Below are 25178 nucleotides of genomic sequence, written 5' to 3' on the forward strand. Positions count from 1 at the left end.
TATCAACAGGCAGCCCAGTGGGGCTGTAAAATCAATACCGGGGCCTGCTGTTTTTAAAATAAATTGAAGTATCCGATAAGAGCAGACGAACAGCCTGCGCACTGTGGGTTGTTTGTTCTGCAGCAGCAGAACAAATAAGAGGGTATAGTAAACGTTATTTTAATGACAAAGTGCTGAGCTAGAAGGTGGCAGGCGCATTACGGCCATTAGGCTGAAAGGGCTATATTTATCTTTATTCAATTTACAATATGCTAAAGTCTCACACTTCAAAAAGTACATTTCTTTAACTTGGGAGAGTTTCACTGAAGTACTCTGAAATCAATTTCTGCATTGACTGACATTTATCAGGATTCACAGTTTCCAAATGTAAACTTCGAAGCATTCATGCCTGAGATGGTGATGCTGTTAGCAGGGCCACAGGAATTATGCGATTCAGTCATTTTTCAATTAATATTGGAGTTGCACATTTTCCACGTAAGCCTTTGTCTGCTGCATAAGCTGTAGATTTTAACAAAAGAATAGTTTTTGCTCAAACGGATCAAAAGTTGCTAAAACATGGGGCTATGTGTACCTGCGCTCTGGAAGGCCCCTTACAAAGGTTGGTCATATTTCAGTTGCTTAATGATGTATTTAGATGTTAATTTGGTATTAATAAGGTGAAATCTTTCAGAGACAGTATTACAATGTGAAAAATGACAAGATAATAAGGTAATACTATCAAATTATGCTGCATAATTTGCTTTTTCTTGACACATGATTTAGTCAACACTGCTGCATAATTTGGTCCTCCTCTTTCGCGTAAATCCAGGGACCCTGGTTAGTTGTGAACCAAGAGGCAAATCAGTTGTCATGTGAACCCCACTTAGATTTTTAGAACATATGGAGCTACATTAACCTTAATTAATTGGCATTCAGCGACTCTTCCAGTTCTAGAAAAGTAACTTAAGGCATGTCCCAAAGGCTGCCATTTTGTTGCAGGCTCAGCTATTGTAGCCATAGTTCAAATTACACCTGCATCCTCACTTGCCAACTGCCAAGGATAAGGAGAATTATTAAGAGTGTTCAAGGGATATATCATCCTGCATTCATACAGCTCACACTACACTCACACAGGTTGGCAAGCCATCCTCCGCTCACAAGGACTCACATTTTACTCTGTCCATCCACTCAACTCACGAGAGCAACCTTGTCACCGAGTTCTCACGCGGTCACATCACTCACATCTCTCACCCTGCACTCACACAGGCATTCCTTTCTCCCTGCACTCACACTGCTCACCCTGCACTTACACCACTCACCGTCACTCAGCACTTCCAGACCACACCTCTAACACAGCCCACATTAAACTACTCTATACTTGTGAACATGCACACATATACAGATGAAGTCACGGAATATCTGTCCTTCCCGCCGTACTAGATACTTATTTAGTTCAATCAGTAACTACATGTGCACTACAAGAGGGGAGAGTGCACTAAGATTGTGGATGGTACAGCAAAGGAGGTTGAGCTGGAGCTGTGGGGGCTGGTGTGGGAGCCGCGATCAGTCTTTGGCTGTGGGAGATGATCCAAAAGGGAGTGGTGAAAGCAGAGAGCAGCACAACAGGCTAAGGATAATGCACTGCAAATGTGACTGTGATCTGGTGTGGGAGTTGACTGGTACCGCAGGCTAAGGGTGTGGTGCAGGTGGGAGAAGAATTTACAACTGAATAGATACTTGTTGGTCCTGCACTGAGCCCCTTTGGCCTTCATAACAGCAAGTGTGAAGAAAGGTGGAGTGGGGTCACCTGTGGCCAGACATGTTGTTTTTGCTGCTTCTGAAGCCATGATGTAGGTCAGCATATGTGCCCTGTTGGCCTGCATAGCAGTAGCACTCTGCAGGGTTATGGTATTGGAGGGGCAAGCGTGCTGGGGCTTCAGCTGGTGTGTGAGAAGGGAGCAGTCCATGGAGGAGCCAGTGAAGTTTAAGGAGAGGGAAGTGAGGTTGTAGGTTTATATAGGAGGAGGGACTGGGATGAGACTGGGATGAGGCTGTTGCGACGCAAGACCACAGGCTAAGGCTGCAGTGAACAGAACTTCTGGAATGCAAGGAAGGTTGGGAAAAACAAACTTTTTTGTTTTGAATGTCACTAATGCAAATGGGGAAGAAAAAGCAGACTAGCTCAGATGCCGCTGCGTCATCGCCCTGGACATAGCAACCATTTTGGATGGGGAACATCCCTTGTTGGGAAGCTCTGTTCACTAATACGTTTACCAGTTATACTGCTGTTAGCTCACATGGTAACATTCTTAGCCCATACTATCACATCATTGTGGAGGGTCTTCTCGCACAGTGCCACATTATTGCGTTTTGATAGGGTAGCTATGTTAGGTGTGTAAACACCACTCGGGAGTCAACAGAATTGCAACAAGCACTGTACTCTTTCTTGGCAGCACCACACAAGTTTTGCCCAGTCAAATGCTGTAATCAAGGAAAACATGTGGAGGAGTCAAAGTCTCTGAAGGTTGTGTTTCATTAAGCTTTTTGTCTGTTGATCGCTCAAGGTATGGCGATAGCCAGACCTAAAAACAACTTCTCAGAAGTAATAAAACACATTCAATATGGTACTTAAAAACTCACATCATAGCATTATACATTAACACTTCAAGATTACTACAAGGAGTTAAGTCATGTGTTGTGGGGTACTGGTGATTATCCAAAAGTTGTGAACTGGTTTTTAAACAGTATTAGTACTAGTGTAGGTGTATGATAACTCGGATCACCCATCACAGCAATATCTGTGTACTAGTGCATTATTTGAATAAGAAACATACTCTAAAAGACACACTTAAAACGGTATACTGGCGCAGGTACAATAATTTGCATTGCTACTTATCCTACTGCACCTTAGGATACTGTCATTACTGTCTTCCTCTTCTATCTTTCAGATGAGTCCCTCCTCTTGTGAGTCTAGGCATGTCCCTATTAGGTTAGTTTTGTGAGACATTAATCAAGGCTCAGGTTCAGTTACCCCAGTTCAGTTATGGTTGTTCTCAGTCAGTACAGTCTCCTAGATACAACTTAAAAAAATGCAGGTCTCTATACATTTCAGCATCTCGTGTCTCTGATCTCGTCCGCTTTTTTTAGTCTGAGACGGCATGGTTGCAGCAGTGGCCCTCAGCCTGGGTAGGCCGCAGCAGAATGGTTCAGAAAAGGGGGTGGGGGTCCTTCGGTAAATGCAGCTAATGAAAGTCAGTGAGGCCTCGTGGCCGGCATCAGACCTGCTTCTGGGTCACTGGGTTTCCAATAGGGCAATTTTGTGTATGTATTGCACTGTACTCAGGTCCTTCGTCTTTGTTGGTCACCCCATTATTATGTAAGGGGCATTCACCATGGGCCCATCTCTTGATTCAAGCAGTGAGGCCAACCACAATAGGTCCTATTGAAAAATCGGCTGCCTGTCTGCGATTCACTCTTGGAACCACACTTCTGAAGAGACACCACGCTCCCTTTTCAGATTCGCAGTTCTCTTTCTGCAGTATTCTTTCTCCTGGTAGACCCTCCACACTAAAGTCTGGCAGTTTCTGGTAGTACCTGGACAGTCACACCTCCTGCGGTTTGACAGGCTCTTTCACACTCTCAACAGGCAGGCTGCTTCCAGGTGCTTTAAACCAGGAGTATACCTCTTCCAGAAAGTAAAGACTCCAGTTGAGGTACCCTCTCCTCTGGGAATCTGGCTGTTACACAGTCACCCGTTCTGGTTGTTGTACAGTAGTCAGTAAAGTATGCTGCAGAATAATCCCTAAGGATTTAGAACTGGAGCAACAAAGATGTAAGTAGATCCCATTTTTGTTCAGTCAAAGCAGGTTTGCGGTGGTTCTTCTGTCAAGTGTCCTCTCTTGGCTATTCTCCAGATTGAGCCTTTGTGTACAGTGATGCTCTTTACAGCAAGGTAGTCTCCAGCCTGGAGTACTCACAACATAGGTCCAAAGAGGCATGCATTTTCTGCAACTGATTTTCACCAGCCACCGTGAACAGTGATCAGGATGAATACAAAAGGCTATCTTCACCTACAATATCTCTCTCACCATGAACAACAAAGATGAGAGTCCCACCCGAGCCCCTCTCAAATGACAGTACCAAAGGAAAACTAATCAGCAGCTCCACTCAGCAGGTGCTGCTTAAGTACATTTTGAAAGAGCTGTGTCACCTCTCCCCCATTTTCAAGAGTGACAATACTCTTTTGATTGTCTGTGAAAACAATCTCACCTACTTCTTGTGCACAGGAGCATTCTAGGGGCTTCCAAAATGTGACCTGCAGGCCTCCATTACTCTGGCTCACTCATGCACATACTGTATGTACTACACAAGCCACAAACACATACAACCCATTTGGATGTTTGTGCTAAGATCTAGGTTACCCATGGATATAGAACTTAACACAAGTGAGGCCGGCTACACAGATAGCAGGTCTGCTCACAAGTGTGGATTCACAAAGAGGGTATGCTACCACCACCTCTGCTAAACCCATGACAGTTGTGCTGGTCCAGTGTCAGTAAAATGAAAGTGCAATTGGTGCACCTCTCCAGGTCACATGACAGTTGCAGGACTTTGTGTCAGGGACAAAGGTAGTCCTCTGCACATGTTATATTAGCACGAGCCTAAAGCCAAAATCTAAAACAGAGCCAGAGTCAAGTACTCCAAACATGGCAACATGACTGCACACCCCACTGGGAACATTCTCAGTCCAACAGCATGTTCAAGCAATATTTTCACCACATGTATGTTTACTTGAGTCTTATAAATATGCTTTTTTTGTGTGGATGCTAAACAAGTGCATATTTGTGTCTTAATGTATAATCATTGGTATAATTATACATTATTACAGATCATTGTCCATCTCTACACGGTGCACACATGCAGGATTAGCTGCTCCTCACCCTCTAAATGTTGAGTAGCTTGGATGTTTTCTTTTCTTTACAAGAATGATGAGTTGGTAACAAGGAAAGCTGACTGGAGCCAGTAATGTTAACACTCCTTGTGACATGGTGGCTGCCTTGCTCAAGGTAGACCTGCCCTATGTCCTGGAGAGCTTACCTACATGCTGTAGAGCTGAGAGTAGTCACAAACCCTTAACACAAGACAGAATATGTAATAGAGAGAGCTGATGAGGGGCCTGCAGACCTGATGAAAAGTGTCAAGGTCACAAACAACAGCTCCGCGAGAAGATTGCAGAGGAAAAAGCCCCCCGCTATAATATCTGAAGGGATAGTACCTTAGAACATCCTGGGTCCTTGGTAATTGCAGCTTACCACTCCCCTTGCTGTTTGGCTGGCAAACCTGCATTATGTCTCACCCACCAATTTAACTTTTCTTGCATCCCTTGCCCCTGCTCAAGCACAACTTAGAAGCTCAATAGTTTAGCAGATAACCAAACACGGAAACATCTAGAGTCACTCGCCTTTAATCTCATCAATTCATCATCAATGTTGCAGATGCCTGTGGCCCAGCAGAATTGCCTGCAGACCCATGCCAAAGACTAGCTCTGCAGCCAATCCAGTCAGAACTATCAACAACTCATTGAATATAGGTATTTTCCCAAAAGAGGTCAAAATGTTTTACATAAAACCCTCCCTAAACCGAACCGGAATTGAGCTAAGAGATCCTTCTAACCACTGGCCAATAACAGACTGTTTTAGTCAAAAAGAACAATTGAAATATCTGCCTCAAAACGTATACCTACAGTCAAAGAAAATAACCTACTTTAAGATTACCAAAACAGATTCTATTATGGCTGAGACCCAGAAGCAGCAGGGATATCCAGACGGGATGATTTTAAAACAACATTGGCTTAAAACTGGAGTTTCTGCACGCCTATTACTTGAACTCTCCCTTGCCGTTGATACTATTCACCATCCCAAGCTTCTACGGAGACTTGACCGCATCAGCATGCAGGGGACATAACTGAAGCATATTGCATCATTTCTCTTCGACACATCATCCTATCACTGCTCCCTTCTTGTCTGCTCCATTGATTCACAACTAATGTACCAAACATCTTTACCCTTCTTTAACATTTACCTTAGCTCTACATTGCACCCAATATGCTCCCTCAATTTCAAGTGTTATTGTTAAGCAGATAATAAATCCTACTTGAGCATGAAAACTTATCTGACTCATACTCAGTCGAACAATACCTCAATATCTAACCAAAGCAAAATACGTCATAAATCGAAATATCTATTTACAGTAAATGATCAAACACCGCCCATCAACAATATTGCCTCAGCAAGTAGACCTGCCACCAACGACTGAGCCCAGTCGAGGACTCTAGGGATAAATACGGACTCCAGTTTGTCCCTCATAATAAGATTGTGTTTGTCTAATACATTTAAACTGCAGTTTGGCACTTCTTTCCCTCATACTGGCTATAAAGATATCTCTGCCTACATTGCTTGAAAGGCTTGTCCCACCCCACTGACGGAAAAGTTGGCCCCCGACGAAAGTCTGGTCTAGTTTCACACCCTGAAAGGTGATAATGGTAAATTATGGATGTGCACATAACACTTTGATAATTTTTTATTGCTGAGAAAAGGCAAATATCTAGAATAAAGTAAATATCCTAAGGGGGTTGTCAAAAAATTCTAACCAAATTTTGTATTATTTTTTTCAGGAAAATAAACTCAGCAACCAAAACTTGGAGGTCTTGGATAATGAAGACGTGATGGAACCAGTACTAGAAAATGTATGTTTCTAAATTTCAAGAACTTCTCTGGGCTATTCCACAAAAAATGGTTCTTCTCGCAAGATAATGCCCTCTTAGATCTGGTTTTAGACTCCTGGAGTTACATTTAGCACGGCGTCACTTCACTACTATGGGTCTAATTAAAAGTCAGGCGGACCAAAATTAATACATACTTACGTAGGTTAATTTTGCGTTACCTGATTATTAGTGGTTAGGTTTTTCCGCACCTAAACTTAGTGGTGGAACAATCTGACACGATTTTTTAAATTGCATGAGGCTTTTTTGTATAACAAGGGCAGTGCTTAATATGAGCCGGTGGTTTCTGGTGCTTGACACCAACACTTAATTGTCAACATCTGCACTTATGACAGCTACCACATGGTGGCACCGCTTGTGTAATTTAGAGATGAGCAGAACAACAGGTGTTTATTCATTTAAGAAAAAAATAAAAAAACACCTAATACCTGCTGCCCAGCTATTCCTATTGCTATGGGGTCCTTGAACAGCCTGAATTGTCACACTTGTAGCAGTGTGATGATTAGCAGATGTGTAGGTATGGTCATTGGCACAACTGGCAGGGCAGTGGATGGAGCAAACTGTGGTGGTCTCCTGACAAGACTTATTTTAATTTTACAAATTAAGCACTGAAAGGGGAGAAGTGTGCATCGCTAACAAATCCTTTCCCACACTCTACTTCTCACTCCCCAACTAATGCACCGCCCATCGCAGACATTTACTACCTGTACAGAGCAGGTGGTAAATTAATGTGGCAAAGCTACATGGAATAGGGGATTCCGTTTTTGTTTTGTGGCTGGAAAAATCTGCTTCAAGCGTTAATTTCCCATTGCATGGGGTTGACTTGTAATTTCTCAGTACTAGGTCAATTTTATAACAGTGAAATGTTAAACTCACGCCATTCCTATGCAACATTTTATTAAGGGCGTATAAGTGTGACTATTCAACTCCCTACTTTTAAAACTATTCTGAAAACTTCTACTGAGCAGCTCAGCTACAATTGATCTCTGCTGGGTTTGGTAGAAACGGGGCACCACATGATTTTCAATATATTTAGAAATGCACACGATTTTGCATTCAATTTAACAACATATGCCTATAACATCCCTTTTGAATGCATAAGGGAGAAGAGTTGAGTGGCTTTATCGAGCTATATCTGTAAATATTGTAGGATCTCGGTGGTTTGGTGCGCCCATGTTATTTAATACAAAACAAAATCACTTTCATTTTGTATGCCTGCTCCATGATGTATCTTTGGTTAAAGGGGTCTTCGAATGAAAATAAAAAATTTAAAAAATGCAATTTGCTTAACCCAATCACATAAAATTATGATTCGAGACTGTTTTGCGTAACTACATCTGGTTGTGTCTTGAGACCTACTTTGAGGTCAGTCATTAGATCGCACTTTTAATATGTTCACTGTCACTATGCACACTTTCTACCCTCGGGTTAACTAAATGCCTTTTGCATATTTCTCATATTCATTGATCACTATACCTACATTATGGAGTCCATGGCTCATTGATCCTCTTTTTAGTCATTTGGGTTTTTTCTAACGTGCTAAATAGAGGTGTCTTCGAACACTGTGAGGGAAAGGGAATAAGAGTAAAAGTTAAGAATCATCACATAGACTCGTAGTGTTGTGTGGACTGCTGATAATGTTAAACTTCCTTCGTAGACTGAGAGCAAAGATGTGATGGCTCCTGGGAACTCTAAGAAGTCCTTGTCCAGAATGCGTTTCAGAAGGACGATGACGGTGGAGAATTCTGCCACCATATATTTTGAGTCTTCATGGACTATTTCCAAATGTTTGAGAGTAGATGATCTCAAATACATACATTGGAGATATATGTGGGTATTGGCCAGGGAGAGACTAACAAACTATATATAGACTTTTGAATTACGACTGCTTTTTGATTTCGAGCAACTGGAGTGACCTGAATGTAGGAGAGTAGGGTTTGCAATCCTGTGGTCACCCCAGATTTATGCTTTTTTCTTCACTGGTTTACGACTTTCCCTGGTTGTGGACCTGCTAATCAGATCCACAGCCTAGCTGTTCTCTCTCTTAATTGACATCCATGTACTTTAGGTGCATTTACCAATTGGTATTGGGTCACTCTTGTAAGTCCTTGTACAGTGTACCTTCGGTACAAAGGGCATAAGTGCACCCAAGTCCTACCAGGGGCTGCAGCATGTATTGTGCCACTCCTGGCTGGCCATCTAAACAGACACAACTGGCTGGCAACACAGCTGGGGCAAGGTGGTGTAATCACCCTTTGCTTTCGATATAGTATACCTATATCTAACCCTAAAATGGACACATATACTCCTATAAGTCACTCCTATGGCAGGGCTTAACAATCCTGGAGGCAGAGTGCTTGGAATTATGTGAGATGGTGCTCTAGCATGAGCTGAGCCTGTCTGCAGCTTTCGGAACCAAGTCCTTTAGCTGTTTCCATGATAACGCTACACCATATACTCTTAAGTGCATTATAATCCTCGCGGTTATTGCTAACTTTGGAATAGCATTATCAAAACATGTCGAGTAAGGTGTCATACGAATTGGAATACTACCCCCTCGCCAGTTCTGGCGACGCGGGTAGCATTCCACCCTTTTAGAGGGACACGACATGTATGTAACTGTGAACCCCGGTTAAAGTTAACTCGAGCCTCAGCATCACAAAATGGTTGCTGCCACCACAGACACGAGTCTGACCTCCTGCTGCTGGGAGTCCTTTCAGCGAGGAAGGCCTGGACAAAGGGTTTCCTGCCTTGGGAGGTGCTAGCACCACCCCAGACAGGATTTTGTGTATTGAGGTAGGACAGGCTGAAAAGAATGAGACATGCCTGGGGCACACAAGGTGTCCCTGTGTATACCCCGGTTCAAACCAGTTGCTGGGGCACTCCAGCCCCAGCTCTGGCGCGAAACCGGACAAAGGATAGGGGGTGTAACCACCCCACCTCCTGGTCCCACCCATAGGAGGTACCTAGTCACAGTACAGCCCCCTTTAGGAGAATAAAGGTAGGAGCTAGTCCAATTCCAAATTAGATTATCCTGATTTGAAACTCTACAAAGAAGAAACTCTGGACTTCGACGTTCTGCTCCACAGAAGACTGAAGAAATCTCCCTTGTGGCCAAGGAGTGACCACCCTGCACAATCGGGCACCATCAAGCGTCCTAGCGGTTCACTTTGTCGTCCTTCCTGGTGGAACCAGACTTCAGACCCCGACGAGACCTGGACTTCCAGACCTCTCCGACCTCTACCTACATCTGCAGCACAGCTGAGATCCGTGGGTGCGACGAGACACGTGGGACCGGCCATCTTGGAGAAACTGCACTTTGCTTCCAGCACGACTTCAGAGGCATCCTCGAGAAAGTGCTTTGGGGATTGAGAAGCCGGAGCCCCGAGCAGCTCCTGCACAGAAGATCAGCCCTCCAGCATCCACGAGATCTTCATGGGGCCCTTTTGCTTGATTGCTGCTCGACGCGTTGTCTGGTCACTTGCTGGCTGGCTAGTGGCCTCCTAGACGACGATCCACGAAATCTACATTGCTGGTCTGGTTGCTCCAGACTGGCCCTTGCTTCCCTGCAAAGGAGAAGCACCCCGGACCCTCCTGGTCCGCACCAGAAGCCATCTCCACTCACCGCGTGGGTTGCCTTTGCCAAGGCCTGTTGACTCCGGATCCGACACCGCCGACAGCGAGAGCCTGCGTGGGACAGCTCGTGCCTCCATCCTGGTCGTTGAAGACACCTCCTGGTCCATGTGGCTGCAGAGTCAAGCGTCCACTCTTCACCTGATCGCGACGACAGCATCTGGTTCCTTCCTGGTTCCACTCCGGTCACTGGCTAGTGACTGTGAACATTGTCCCCTCTGCTTTCAGGTCTCCATCGTCCTCGATCCACCCTTGGATCGCTCCGGACATCTTCCTCCTGGTCGCCTGCAGCATCTTTCTTCAAGGCTCCATAGACTTCGACGCGGAAACCCAACACACTTTCACACCTATGCACCCGCAGCCCGTGGGTGAGGTAACGAGAGCATTTCGGTGCTAAGGATTCCTAGTGTCCAGGTATCCTGTCGTTTTAGTCCTAACTATTCGGAACTGTCTTTTACTTACCTTTTTGTAACTTGTAGTGTCCATTGACTTTGTCCCGCATCTCGCGTGTGAGTTCACACTCTGCACACGTGTCCCGTGGGCCTCCTGCTCCTTACCTAAGGTTAGGGTAGTGTAGTCCCAGCGATCCTACAGCCTCTGGACATCTTCATTTCCTCTATCAATGCCCTTATACCATTTACTTAGTATATGGTTTGTCGTGCCCCTAGGGCACCATTGTAATTTGTGCAACTTATCGTATTTTTCTTAAGAGTCTTGTCATGTGCTTAGCCCTCTGATCTCATAAAGAGTTCAGAGGTGTTTTGTTAGTAATAAATATCTTGTTTATTTTCATAACAACCTGTGTGGTGTCCTTTCATTTGGTATTCAAGCGGTTATATGTGGTAAAACAGCTGGCTTCACATGCCAAAAGAGTTTAGCCTAAGACTGCTTTGTCCATGCTACCATTAGGATAGCTGGTCTATAAGGATGACTTACAACCAATCACCATAAGGGTTGTTTGGACTGATACAAGGTGATCACTAGACCTAGTGAGCATCATATATCAGGCCAACTTCTCGCATTGGTGTGCAGCGGTTGGGATTTGAGCTTGCTGTTATTTTTACCGAATATAATCTTGAGATATCATTTGAAAGATCACATAAGGTACCAAAGGTACATATACCAAAGCTTATAAATACTCTGAGTTCTACTGAACCAGCTGTTGTAGTAGAAAGGGAGTAGCACACCCTGACTACAACTCTTTGCAAGGGATCAGTAGGAAAACCCATAGTGTAGGTAAGTGCACCACTTACACCTCACTAGAAAGCATGTCTATCACAGGAGAGAACACAGTGGCTCCCCCTGTGATTAGTGACCCTCCACAGGTCCTTTCCAGATATGCAGCACTCAGCTTCCAGGAGATGAGACAATTGTGTACCTCCAGGAAACTAAAACAGGGTTCTAACCCTACCCTTCCTTTTCTGTTAGGTCTCTTAGAGACATATGATGCTAGAAGGGCTTCTAATCCAGGCCCCTCAGATGCAGCAGATGGAAGCATGCCCCCCTTAGAAGGTGACCCTGAGTCTAACCTCCCTGAAACAGAAGATGTAGATGGTAGGGAAGATGGGAACTCATCTGAGGAAGAGGTAGACAATGGCCAAGTTTTAGTCAGCAGACATACATGGGCCAACTTAAGCCTACATGGGAATGGAACTGGGGGAGCCCTAGACCTATCCACAAGCAGGCCTAACCTTGGGAATAGAAGAGGTAGATCTCACTCCAGAGACTCTAACACATCTATTCACTCCCATGTCTCTCACACCTCTTCTCAGAGAGGGATGACTTCCCCTCAGAGAAGAGAACATGAGGCAAAGATGAAGGAAGTTAATCTGAGGATCCAAAGGGAAGAACTTGACCTTGCCAAGGAGAAACTTGCCTTTGCCACAGAGCAGAAATTGAGTGGGTTAGAACCCACTGGTGGCAGCATTATCCCTAGAGATAAATGACAGGAGTTTTGACAATAGACACCTGAGTAAAATAGTGCCCTCCTATAAGGTAGTAGATGGCATCCACAAATGGATGACTGTTCTGGAGAGGGCCTGCAAAGTACTGCAGGTACCCCAGAGTCGGTTGGCAGCTATCGTGTGGCTCTCCTTTGAAGGTAAAAGGTAGAGATAAGCTCCTCACTGTTAGAGATGAGGATGCTAATGATTACCAAGTCCTGAAAAATGCACTGATTGATGAGTTTGGCCTAGCAACTGAACAGTACAGGTTGATGTTCAGAGACACCCAGAAAACTCAGTCTCAGGATTGGACTGAATGTGTTGATTGTGCCACTAAGGCTTTAGAAGACTGGTTACTGGAAGTAAAGTTACTGATTACACAGGATTGTATAATCTAATTATAAGAGAGCAAATCTTATATAATTATCAGAACCAGTTGTTGCATCAGCACCTGATTGACTCAGATTTGACCTCTCCGCCAGAATTGGGAAAGAAGGCAGACAGATGGGTCAGGAAAAGGGTCCAGCAGCAGAACCAGAACCAGGGTGGTGGCCAGAAGAAAGCAGACCAAAAGGGTAGTAATCAGAATCAGCAAAATGACCAGAAGTCTTCAACAGGGCCCCAACAATCTAAGGAGGGTGGGTCCCAGAATTCCCAAAAGAAGAAGACTGATGTTCCAAGAAAACCATGGTGCCAATACTGTAAACGTAAGACTCACTGGTTTAGTGAGTGCACCAAGAAAGGCACAGCTCCTACCACTACTGCCCCTAAGGCACCTGCACCCCCTAGTACAGTTAGTAGTGGTAGTACACCCCCCAAGGCTATAGTTGGGTTAACCCTGGGAACTGAGGTGGGTTCTAACTTAGTCAGAATACCTACTCAGGCTGTTCTTGTTTGTAGTGGGGACATGGATATGACCCCTACTGTAAGTCCCAGTACTCTGGGCAAATACAGGCAAACGCCTTTAATCAATGGAGAAATGGCTCAGGCCTACAGGGACACGTGCCAGTGTTACTATGGTGACACCAAACTTTGTGGACCCTGATCAGATCATACTAGGTTCAGACTACCTAGTGACCAATGCTAGCAATGTCACTATCAATCACAGTATGGCAGTTGTTAACTTCTCCTGGGGAGGGGTAACTGGCCTCAAAAGGGTTGTAGTTAGTTCAGACCTCCCAGTGGACTGTCTTTTGGGCAATGATTTGGAATCCTCCTTATGGTCAGAAGTGGAGTATAGGACTCATGTGGAAATGCTAGGTTTGTCAGCACATGTCCTTGCTGTGACCAGGTCACAGGCCAAGAAATGCCCAGCTGAACAAGTGCTGGATCCTGGAACAATGGACCAGATACTACCCAAGAGGAAGAGCAGTAGGGTTAAGGCAGTGCCTTCCCCCTGCCTCAAGGTGAGGATTAGCCCTCTCAGGAGGCTGACCCAAAGACCCCAGAAGGAACTGTCCTAGAAGAGCTTGAACCTGAACAGGTTGAGTTTCTTGGGACAGGGGAACCTTCTAGGGCAGACTTGAGGCAGGCACAGTTAGACTGTTCCTCCCTTGAACTCCTCAGACAGCAAGCTGCTGCTGAGGCTGCAGGGAATCCTACAGGTACCCACAAGGTGTACTGGGATGATGGACTCCTATACTCTGAGGCAAGAGACCCCAAGCCTGGTGCCACCAGGAGGCTGGTCATCCCCTTGTCTCTTAGAGGTTTCCTTCTTACCTTAGCCCATGAAATTCCCCTAGCAGGTCACTTAGGCCAGAACAAGACTTGGGAAAGACTTGTCCCACACTTTCACTGGCCTCATATGTCTGAAGACACCAAAGAGTCTTGTCGCTCATGCGTCACCTGTCAAGCCAGTGGCAAATCAGGTGGCACAACAAAGGCCCCCCTTATACCACTACCTGTGGTGGGGGTACCCTTTGAAAGAGTGGGGATTGACATTGTTGGACCAATGGACCCCCAACAGCATCTGGGCACAGATTTATACTAGTGGGAGTGGATCATGCCACCAGGTACCCAGAAGCTATTCCCCTTAGGACCACTACAGCTCCTGTTGTGGCCAGGGCCCTACTTGCAGTTTTCTCCAGAGTGGGGTTTCCTAAGGAGGTTGTCTCTGACAGAGATGCAAACTTCATGTCAGGATACTTGACTGCAATGTGGAAGGAGTGTGGTGTAATTACAAATTTACCACACCCTATCACCGGCAGTTCAATGGGCTTGTGGAGAGATTCAACAAGACCCTAAAAGGGTTACCTGAAAATCTTAGGCGAAGATGGGACATCCTTTTACCCTGCCTTCTGTTTGCTTACAGAGAGGTCCCACAAAAGGGGGTTGGCTACAGCCCTTTTGAACTTCTATTTGGGCATCCTGTAAGAGGACCCCTATGTCTTGTGAAGGAAGGTTGGGAGTTACCTCTCCAAAAGCCTAAGCTTGACATAGTGGACTATGTACTTGGTCTACGCTCCAGGATGGCAGAGTACATGGAGACGGCATCCAAAAACCTTGAGGCCAGCCAAGAACTTCAAAAAGATTGGCATGACCAAAAGGCTGTCGTAACTGTTTACCAGCCAGGACAGAAGGTGTGGGTGATGGAGCCAGTGGCCCCAACAGCTCTCCAAGACAAATGGTCTGGACCCCACACCATCATTGAGCAGAAGGGAGAGGTCATCTACCTGGTGGACCTTGGAACTCCCAGGAGCCCCCACAGAGAGCTTCATGTGAACAGGCTCGAGGCATTTGTTGACAGGGCGGACATGGGCTTGCTCATGGCCACAGATGAGGGACAGGAGGAAGAGAGTGACCCTCTCCCAGACCTGCTCACTTAGAACCCTGATGATGGGTCAGTAGATTGTGTGGTCTTTTCTGACAGCCTCTCTGAGCATCAACAAAAGGATTGCAAACAGGTTCTTCAATCCTTTAGACAAATGTTCTCTCTGACCCCAGTCAGACAAACTGGTGCACCCACGATGTGGACGCTGGTGACAGTCTGCCTATAAAGAGTAAAATCTACAGGCAACCTGACCAAGTCAGGGACTGCATAAAGAAAGAAGTACAAAAGATGTTGGAATTGGGAGTCATTGAACCCGCAAAGAGCCCTTGGGCTAGTCCTGTAGTTCTCATGCCTAAACCTCACACCCAGGATGGTAAGAGAGAGATGAGGTTTTGTGTAGACTACAGGGGTCTCAATGCTGTCACTAAGACAGATGCCCATCCAATACCTAGGGCAGATGAACTCCTAGATAAATTGGCTTCTGCCAAATTCTTGAGTACATTTGACCTGACAGCTGGTTATTGGCAAATCAGGTTAGCTGAGGATGCCAAGGCCAAAACAGCATTTTATACCCCAGGAGGTCATTACCAATTTGTGGTGATGCCCTTTGGTTTGAAAAATGCACCTGCCACTTTTCAAAGGTTGGTGAACCAAGTTCTCACTGGGTTGGATGACTTTTGTGCAGCATATCTAGATGATATTGCTGTCTTTAGCTCCACCTGGAAGGATCACCTGATCCACCTGAGGAAAGTTTTGGAGGCCCTGCAGAAGGCACGCCTCACTATCAAGGCTACCAAGTGCCAGATAGGGCAGAGTCAGGTTGTATACCTGGGCCACCTTGTAGGTGGAGGCCAGGTTCAACCATTGGAGAGCAAGATACAGGCCATAAAGGACTGGGCTCCTCCAACCACCCAGACACAGGTCAGAGCTTTCTTGGGCCTGTCTGGTTACTATAGGAAATGTGTCAGAAATTATGGAAACATTGTGACCCCACTTAATGACCTGACAAGCAAGAAAATGCCAAAGAAAGTTCAGTGGACAGTTAGCTCTCAAAAGGCATTCGATGACCTGAAGCAGGCCATGTGTACTGCACCTATTCTCAAGAGTCCAGCCTACTCCAAAACTTTCTTTGTCCAAACAAATGCTTCTGAGTTGGGTGTGGGAGCTGTTCTATCAGAACTGAATAATGATTGTCATGACCAGCCCATTGCTTTTATAAGTAGAAGAGAAACGCTGGTCAGCTATTGAGAGGGAGGCCTTTGCTGTGGTTTGGGCCCTGAAGAAGTTGAGGCCATACTTATTTGGAACTCACTTCAAGATTCAGACAGACCATAAGCCCCTCTTGTGGCTAAATCCAATGAAGGATGAAATCCCCAAACTTCTTAGGTGGTCCATTTCCCTACAGGGGATGGACTTTACAGTGGAGCACAGACCAGGGACTGACCATGGCAATGCAGATGGTCTCTCCAGGTATTTCCACTTAGAACAAGAAGACTTGCACGATAAGGAAAGGATTTCTTCCTTCGGGTGTTCAAACGGTACGCGGCAGTTTAATTCCCGCTCCGCTTCCCGGATTTCTCCGTGGATCCACCGTTCTCCTACGATTGCAATCTGGGTGCAGCTTACACAAAAAAGAAAACAATCATGTGAGCCACCCCTACAATCAACCGCACACCGCGTCGCGGGCTCCATGCCTTAAGACACCATTGCCATCGCATACAGAATACTTACTTGACGTACAGTCTACTCCCACTCGTGCAGCCTCTGTGCTGGCTGAGAAGATAAATTCCTATCCAGTCCCTGTCCTGAGGAGAACCTATAATAATCACGGTTCGAAACGCGTTGACCCCCAGCCTGTGTCAAGAAAGAAGGGTGCAGCTAGGGATTAATTAACACCACTTCTGTGGGCCCTTGCTGTCAATCTTGAAAATATTCTACCACAGGTGCTGTGAGACAGGCAGGCAAACCTGTTCCATCGTCAGATCCGCCTGTCCACTGGTATTTTAGTCAAAGGACTGGTTCTTTCCACTTTTAAATTGTGTTCTTTGTGTAAAGGTTGTTCATGTTGCAATTATTTTGTAATGTAATCTGTTTGAAGTTTCTTGTTGGTGTCGTCAAATCTTGAGTATTCACCTTAAATGTCGGTATATTTGTATATATTGTACACATAACTGCATGTTTTTGAACTGACTGTTCTGATAGAAATTTCCTTTGATGTCATGTTGCTGATGAACTAATGCAAATTGATTCTAAATGACAATAAATTTGTTTGTAATATACAACCGTTGGCCACGCAGTACATTTTGGCTGTGTGGATCTTGAATTCTCTTGAAATAATCCTGATCAGCCACTTTGTTCTGTTTATCAATTGTTGCGATCCAGGCTGGTCAGTAGTAGGATCCAATACCTTCATTTGTATACAGTTTGGCCATCTAAACAGACACAACTGGCTGGTAACACAGCTGGGGCAAGGTGGTGTAATCACCCTTTGCTTTAGATATAGTATACCTATATCTAACCCTAAAATGGACACATATACTCCTATAAGTCACTCCTATGGCAGGCCTTAACAATCCTGGAGGCAGAGAGCTTAGAATTATGTGAGATGGTGCTCTAGCATGAGCTGAGCCTGTCTGTAGCTTTCGGAACCAAGTCCTTTAGCTGTTTCCATGATAACGCTATACCATATACTCTTAACTGCATTATAATCCTCGCGGTTATTGCTAACTTTGGCATAGCATTATCAAAACATGTCGAGTAAGGTGTCATACGAATTGGAATACTACCCCCTCGCCAGTTCTGGTGACGGGGTTAGCATTCCACCCTTTTAGAGGGACACAACATGTATGTAACTGTGAACCCCGGTTAAAGGATGTGGAGAAGTGTGACTCAGGGGTTAGAGGCGGCAGACCCGGAAGCTGAGATCGGCCCTGGACCAGGGTTCAATTCCCCGCCTCGGCGGGTCTTGGGCTAAAAATTCCACGGACTCGATAATTCTCGCTCCGGTGCCTTCTCGAATCACGGGTTCACACTCTGCGACTCTGGGCAATAGCTTGCTTAATCTCCACAACGGCCCCTCGCGGCGGGATGCCTGGCTTTCACCTTGTGGATACCCTGCCGGGGTTATCTCACAGGGGAATACCAGGACGGGTTCCCTAAGCAAGCGCCGGGAAATCCACTGCGGGTAGCTGTGCGCTATATAAGCGCAAATACATACATACATACAAAGTTAACTCGAGCCTCAGCATCACAACATGTATGCTGCCACCACAGACACAAGTCTGACCTCCTGCTGCTGGGAGTCCTTCCAGCGAGGGAGGCCTGGACAAAGGGTTTCCTGCCTTGGGAGGTGCTAGCACCACCCCAGACAGGATTTTGTGTATTGAGGTAGGACAGGCTGAAAGGAATGAGACATGCCTGGGGCACACAAGGTGTCCCTGTGCATACCCCGGTTCTAACCAGTTGCTGGGGCACTCCAGCCCCAGCTCTGGCGCAAAACCGGACAAAGGATAGGGGGTGTAACCACCCTCCTTCCTGGTCCCACCCATAGGAGGGACCTAGTCACAGTACAGCCCCCTTTAGGAGAATAAAGGTAGGTGCTGGTCCCATTCCAAATTAGATTATCCTGATTTGAAACTCTACAAAGAAGAAACTCTGAACTTTGACGTTCTGCTCCACAGAAGACTGAAGAAATCTTCCTTGTGTCCAAGGAGTGACCACCCTGCACAAGCAGGCACCATCAAGCGTCCTAGCGGTTCACTTTGTCATCCTTCCTGGTGGAACCAGACTTCAGAGCCCGACGAGACCCGGACTTCCAGACCTCTCCGACCTCTACCTACATCTGCAGCACAGCTGAGATCCGTGGGTGTGACGAGACACTGGGACCGGCCATCTTGGAGAAACTGCACTTCGCTTCCAGCACGACTTCAGAGGCATCCTCGAGAAAGTGCTTTGGGGATTGAGAAGACCCAGCCCCGAGCAGCTCCTGCACAGAAGATCAGCCCTACAGCATCCACGAGATCTGCGTGGGGCCCTTTTGCTTGATTGCTGCTCGACGCGTTGTCTGGTCACTTGCCGGCTGGCTAGTGGCCTCCTAGACGACGATCCACGAAATCTACACCGCTGGTCTGGTTGCTCCAGACTGGCCCTGCCTTCCCTGCAAAGGAGAAGCACCCTGGACCCTCCTGGTCCGCACCAGACGCCATCTCCACTCACCGCGTGGGTTGCCTTTGCCAAGTCCTGTTGACTCCGAATCCGGATCCGACACCACCGACAGCGAGAGCCTGCTTGGGACAGCTCGTGCCTCCATCCTGGTCGTCGAAGACACCTCCTGGTCCACATGGCTGCAGAGTCAAGCGTCCACTCTTCTCCTGATCGCGACGACAGCATCTGGTTCCTTCCTGGTTCCACTCCGATCACTGGCTAGTGACTGTGAACATTGTCCCCTCTGCTTTCAGGTCTCCATCTTCCTCGATCCACCCTTGGATCGCTCGGACATCTTCCTCCTGGTTGCCTGCAGCATCTTTCTTCAAGGCTCCATAGACTTCGACGCGGAAACCCGACACACTTTCACACCTATGCACCTGCAGCCCGTGGGTGAGGTAACAAGAGCATTTCGGTGCTCAAGGGTAGATTGACTCTCCTAGTGTCCAGGTATCCTGTCGTTTTAGTCCTAACTAGTTGGAACTGTCTTTTACTTACCTTTTCGTAACTTGTAGTGTCCATTGACTTTGTCCCACATCTCGCGTGTGAGTTCACACTCTGCACACGTGTCCCGTGGGCCTCCTGCTCCTTACCTAAGGTTAGGATAGTGTAGTCCCAGCGATCCTACAGCCTCTGGACATCTTCATTTCCTCTATCGATTTCCTTATACCATTTACTTAGTATATGGTTTGTCGTGCCCCTAGGGCACCATTGTAATTTGTGTAACTTCATATTTTTCTTAAGAGTCTTGTCATGTGCTTAGCCCTCTGATCTCATAAAGAGTTCAGAGGTGTTTTGTTAGTAGTAAATATCTTGTTTATTTTCATAACAACCTGTGTGGTGTCCTTTCATTTGGTATTCAAGCGGTTATATGTGGTAAAACAGCTGGCTTCACATGCCAAAAAAGTTTAGCCTAAGACTGCTTTGTCCATGCTACCATTAGGATAGCTGGTCTATAAGGTTGACTTACAACCAATCACCATAAGGGTTGTTTGGACTGATACAAGGTTATCACTAGAACTAGTGAGCATCATATATCAGGCCAACTTCTCACACTGAGTCCATGCAGAGCTATTCACTGTACCTTATGCCAGATTTAGGTTCAGCAGTGTCATTCTGAGCTCCTGGTACTGGACAGTGCAAACTGGGTTGCCTAGTACATGCAGACTCTGGATTGTGGGACTCCAGGGCACCGCCGCTTCTCCATGCCCTTCACATAAGTTAATTTTGCTTATGCTGTTAATATTTCAATTAAAGTTATTTTATTTTTTTAAGCTAAATTCACCTGTGATACGCTATTTCAAGGATCATACCAAAAGTGTAATATCATTTTATATTTATTTTTCCTTTAGGCCGTGAATCAGATCAAGGAATCCAAAAGTTTCTCAAAGTCAACCTACAGTTCACAGAAAATGCCTTTGGCCCCATCTGCGTCCTACCAGGCTGCAGACCCTGACTTCAGCTCCAGTAAGACTCTGACAACCATTCTGATTGAATACGTCTTGTTCAGTTAACATATTATGTCTTTTAAGAGGCCAAAGCACAACAATGGCCTTCTAATTTTACTTCTTTTGCTATTTTGCTACTGTTTAACCCAATCTTTACAAAAATAGAGAGATCAGTATTGTATTTCTTGGAACGCATGTCTTCTCCTAAGGTCGCATATACATGGAAAGTCTCAATCCCCTTAAAGTGGTGCCACAAAGCCAGCAGGATCGCACCGGAAACGGGCCTCTGTTGGACCATAAAAGAATTTTTACTCCAACACGGAGTACCTCAGGGCTCCATTCTTAGCCCGTTGCTTTTTAATGTTTATATGAGTCCCCTGTCCAAGATTGTGGAAGACACTGGGCTTTTAATGTTTTCTTACGCTGATGACTCTCAGCTGCTTTTTTTCGCTATCAGCAGCAGACGCTGACAATTCATCCTCCCTACAACTCGGACTTAGTAAAATCGCCGGTTGGATGCAGAAAAACTTTCTAAAACTTTACGGCGAGAAAACCGAGTTAATCGTGTTGGGTAAAAACAAAGATCTTTGGGGACCCCAACACTGGCCATCTGAAATGGGTACCCCCCCAACCCCTGTCGCGTATGCCCGCAACCTGGGAGTCATTATTGACGACTCACTCAGTCTACACCAGCAAGCAGTAAAAACTTCATCCACCTGCTTCGCCATATTGAAATGGCTTAAAAAGATCTGCTGGATGTTACCTGAAAACACCAAGAAAACAGTTGTCAACGCCCTGATCACATCCAGATTAGATTATGGCAATGCTCTGTACCTGGGGGCAAATAAAGGTACTGTCCGCAGGTTACAGTCAGTACAGAATGCAGCAGCCAGACTACTCTGGAAAATTCCCATCACTACTCCAACTACCAAATACATTAGGAAACTACACTGGTTAAAAATTGAAAATCGGGTCAAATTCAAATCCCTATGTTTCATGCACAGGATTTCCACCAATACCGCCCCAAAATACCTACAAAGCCTGATGCGCCCCTACCGTCCCTCTAGATCTCTTCGGTCCTCTACGGCAAATAATTTTGAAATCCCAAAGATCAAGTTGTCACGCATGGGTGGCAAGTCCTTTTCTTTTCTAGGACCCACACTTTGGAATTCAATGCCACACACATTGCGGTCTGAACCAAGCTACATCAAATTCAGGAAAGCCCTAAAAACATGGCTATTCAACATCTAATTCCTGTAACTGCATTGACACTGGGATCTGTCGCGCCGGGAAACGCTTTGTTGGGTAGCTGTGCGCCATATAAATTCAAACAAATAAAAATAAATAAGAATTCAGTGCCATGCAATGTCTGACCTAGTGGCACTCACTTTCCAGAAGTCAGAATTTCATTATTGTCCTCAGATTCAGATGATGCCCACATTGAACTCACCTTGCTGTTGCTTGGTTTTTCTTCCTGCGGGTGTGATCGCAAGTACTCTTTTAAAGACTAATCAAATTTAGTTCTATCTTTCCGTGGTAGGATAATAGAATATGCATCATTTATGCTATTGCTGGCTGCTTATGAAATGTTTTGTTAAGGAGTTGCTTGAATCCAAGATGTCTCTTGACTCATAGAACAATGCAGATTCTGAGGTTTTTTAAATGTTTATCGTATGTTATGGATTTTATTTATGTCGTTTATTGGCCCTAAGTGGCCAAGGGAATGCCCAGATGTGCTACCCCGAAACCGGTCTCAAGATGGTTGTTTCCGGTCAAGGGAGGACCTGACCTGGCAGTTCGGGCTGGATTGTTCCCATGAGGAAAAGGGTCAAGACTGATTTGCATATGGCTGGGTCCAAACTAGCGTTGCATAGTGTGCAAAGGAATGATGGATTAAACCCAGATTCATGACTGGGGTTGAATATTTCCATTGTTCAGCATTCAGTCCATCATTTGTTCCTTTAGCTTTTTTTCACCCTAAGTGGGAAGGGTATGCCCAGATGTGGGTCCTGTGCTCACTGCACCACTGGATTCAAGCTAGCCTGGCTGATTAGGGGTGATGCCCCGAAACCAGTCTCAGGATGCTTGTTTCCAGTCCAGGGAGGACCCGGCCTGGCGGTTCTGGCTTGACTTTTCCCATGAGGAGCAGAGTCAAGACTGATTTGCATATGACTGAATCCAAACTGGGGTGGTATAGTGAACATAAGAACAATGGATTAAACCCAGATCTGTGACTGGGGGTGAGTGGTTGAAAAGGTTCAGCACTCTGTCCATCATCTTGTTGTGTTTGCTATGTTCACCATAAGTGGCGAAGGGTATGCCCCGACGTGAGTCCCTTGCTTGCTGTGCCTCTGGATTCATGCTAGACTGGCTGATTAGGGGTAATACCCCGAAACCGGTCCCGGGATGCTTGTTTCCGACCCAGGGAGCACCTGGGCTGGCCAATGGCAAAGCAAGAGGGGGTGGTCAGTCCCGGGCAGAACGAGTTTGGAGGGTGGGAGCGCCCACCCCCTCCCCTTTACCTGCACCCGTAGCCACAGGGCAGCCACTGCAGAAATGGCCAGCACGCCTCACCCAGCTCGTCAGACGGCCACCGGGGCAGCAAACACATGGGTGGCCGCAGGTGTAGCTACGCCACTGGGGCTGGCAGTGTGGACTGGACAGTTCCCATAAGAAACAGGGTCAAGACTGATTGGCATATGGCTGGGTCCAAACTAGGGTGGCATAGTGAGCAAAGGAATGATGGATTACACCCAGATTCATGACTGGGATTGAATGTTTGCATTCTCTTCCAGGGGATCCTCATCAATAGTCATAAGCATTAGAATATTCCTGCTCATGCGCGGGACCCCGGAAACACTATATTATATATGTGCCACACATATATATATCCATATATACACATATATATAAATATAAGCAATTGCAGCCTACTAAACACCAGAGCTGAATCATGCTGTAAAGAATTTCCACCATACATGAATAGTATGCATTAGAAACATGAGAAACAACAACAAAGTTTGTTTTAGAACTGTTTTAATGCTCAGAAAGCAGTATAAATTCTTATAAAACACTGAAAGCATAGGAAGCTCCCAGGCTGCATTGCAAACACACAGTCTAAAAAGACTGAAAAGCTAACCTGTAGCTGCATGCAATAAACTGACACAGTGCCTGTATGGCACTCCTGACCCCAAGCTTCCCATCATGCATCAGGGGTGACAGTTAGGTCAGTTGTTCTTTCCGGCTCCGTCAGGAAGGATCCTGCCAACACAGCTCCACTCTTTTCTGATTTCTTCAGAAAATCTTTTCACTTTTGACAACTTCTATTCCTTACTTCGACGTTTTTTATCAGTAGAAGTAAGAGGCTGTCTTTTTTTGACAGGTTTGGGCATTTTTAACACCTTAAAATGCCGTCTCTTTTTGACTCTTGCCCTTCTTGTGGTAAAAAGAAGGCCAAAACAGACTCTCATGAAGTCTGTATTCTCTGTCTCCCTGAAGATCATGACCCGAAGGCCTGCTCTCACTGCCAGAACCTGTCCAGAAGAACTTTGAAGGACAGGGAAAGAATTAGCATTTATGGCCTGGCAGAGAAGTCTAGAGGAAGATCTCTAGTCAGGAAGCGCTCCAAGAGGGCAAGAACCTCTTCTAGAAGTAAGTCCTCGCGTCCTTCATCTTCAGCATCGGGCTCAGCGCTGAAAGAAGATCTTCAAATGGGTAATTTATCGAAGAAAAGACCCTCGACAGCGGGCTAGCCGTCGAGAAAAGGTGCGTCGTCGACGTCAAAGATTCTAGATCCTCCGCCGTCGTCAACCTGGCGGCTATCGGAGTCGAGAGACCAGACTCCTCCGCCATCGTCAACCCGGCGACGATCGGCATCGAGAAGCAGAGACCCTCCGCCGTCGTCAACCCAGCGATGATCAGCGTCGAGGAGCAGAGATCTTCCGCCGTCGTCAACCCAGCAACGATCGGCGTCGAGGAGCAGAGACCCTCCGCTGTCGTCATCTCGACGACGATGGGCGTCAAGTAGTGTCGCCCCTCCGCCACCGTCAACCTGGCGACGATCGGCGTCGAGGACCAAAACCCCTCCGCCGTCGTCAACTCGGCGACGATCGGTGTCGAGGTGCAAAGACTCGGCGTCGGCAAGGCGTTCGACATCGAGGGCAGGCTCTCTTCTGTCATCGCAGTCCCATCAGCGATCGACGTCGAGAACAAGGACCCCTCCACCGTCGTCAACTGGGCGACGATCGGCGTCGAGGATGAGGTCTCAGTCGTCGTCTCGACGACGTTCGGCGTCGAGGGCGAGAAAAACCCCTTCCCCGTCGTCTCGAAGACCTTCGACGTCGAGACTGGATGCAGCTCCGCCGTCGTCTAGAAGACACTCGGCGTTGAGTGAGAGACGTCCTCCGTCGTCGGCTTCTCAT

At 46.3% G+C, this 25178-nt stretch overlaps 1 protein-coding gene across 6 annotated transcripts in view; it reads left to right on the plus strand.

Annotated features, from left to right (window-relative positions):
- Positions 1-25178, plus strand: part of PATJ (PATJ crumbs cell polarity complex component) — a 1366227-nt gene that overhangs the window by 1005072 nt on the left and 335977 nt on the right. For all 6 annotated transcript variants that reach the window (XM_086953328.1, XM_086953320.1, XM_086953345.1 and 3 more), the window contains 2 exons: positions 6653-6724; positions 20662-20776. In XM_086953328.1, the coding sequence (XP_086809454.1) occupies positions 6653-6724; positions 20662-20776 (187 nt within the window). The remainder of the gene's footprint in view (positions 1-6652; positions 6725-20661; positions 20777-25178) is intronic.

The sequence above is a fragment of the Lissotriton vulgaris genome, chromosome 1_1 (assembly GCF_964263255.1).
Source record: "Lissotriton vulgaris chromosome 1_1, aLisVul1.2, whole genome shotgun sequence".
NCBI lineage: Eukaryota > Metazoa > Chordata > Amphibia > Caudata > Salamandridae > Lissotriton > Lissotriton vulgaris.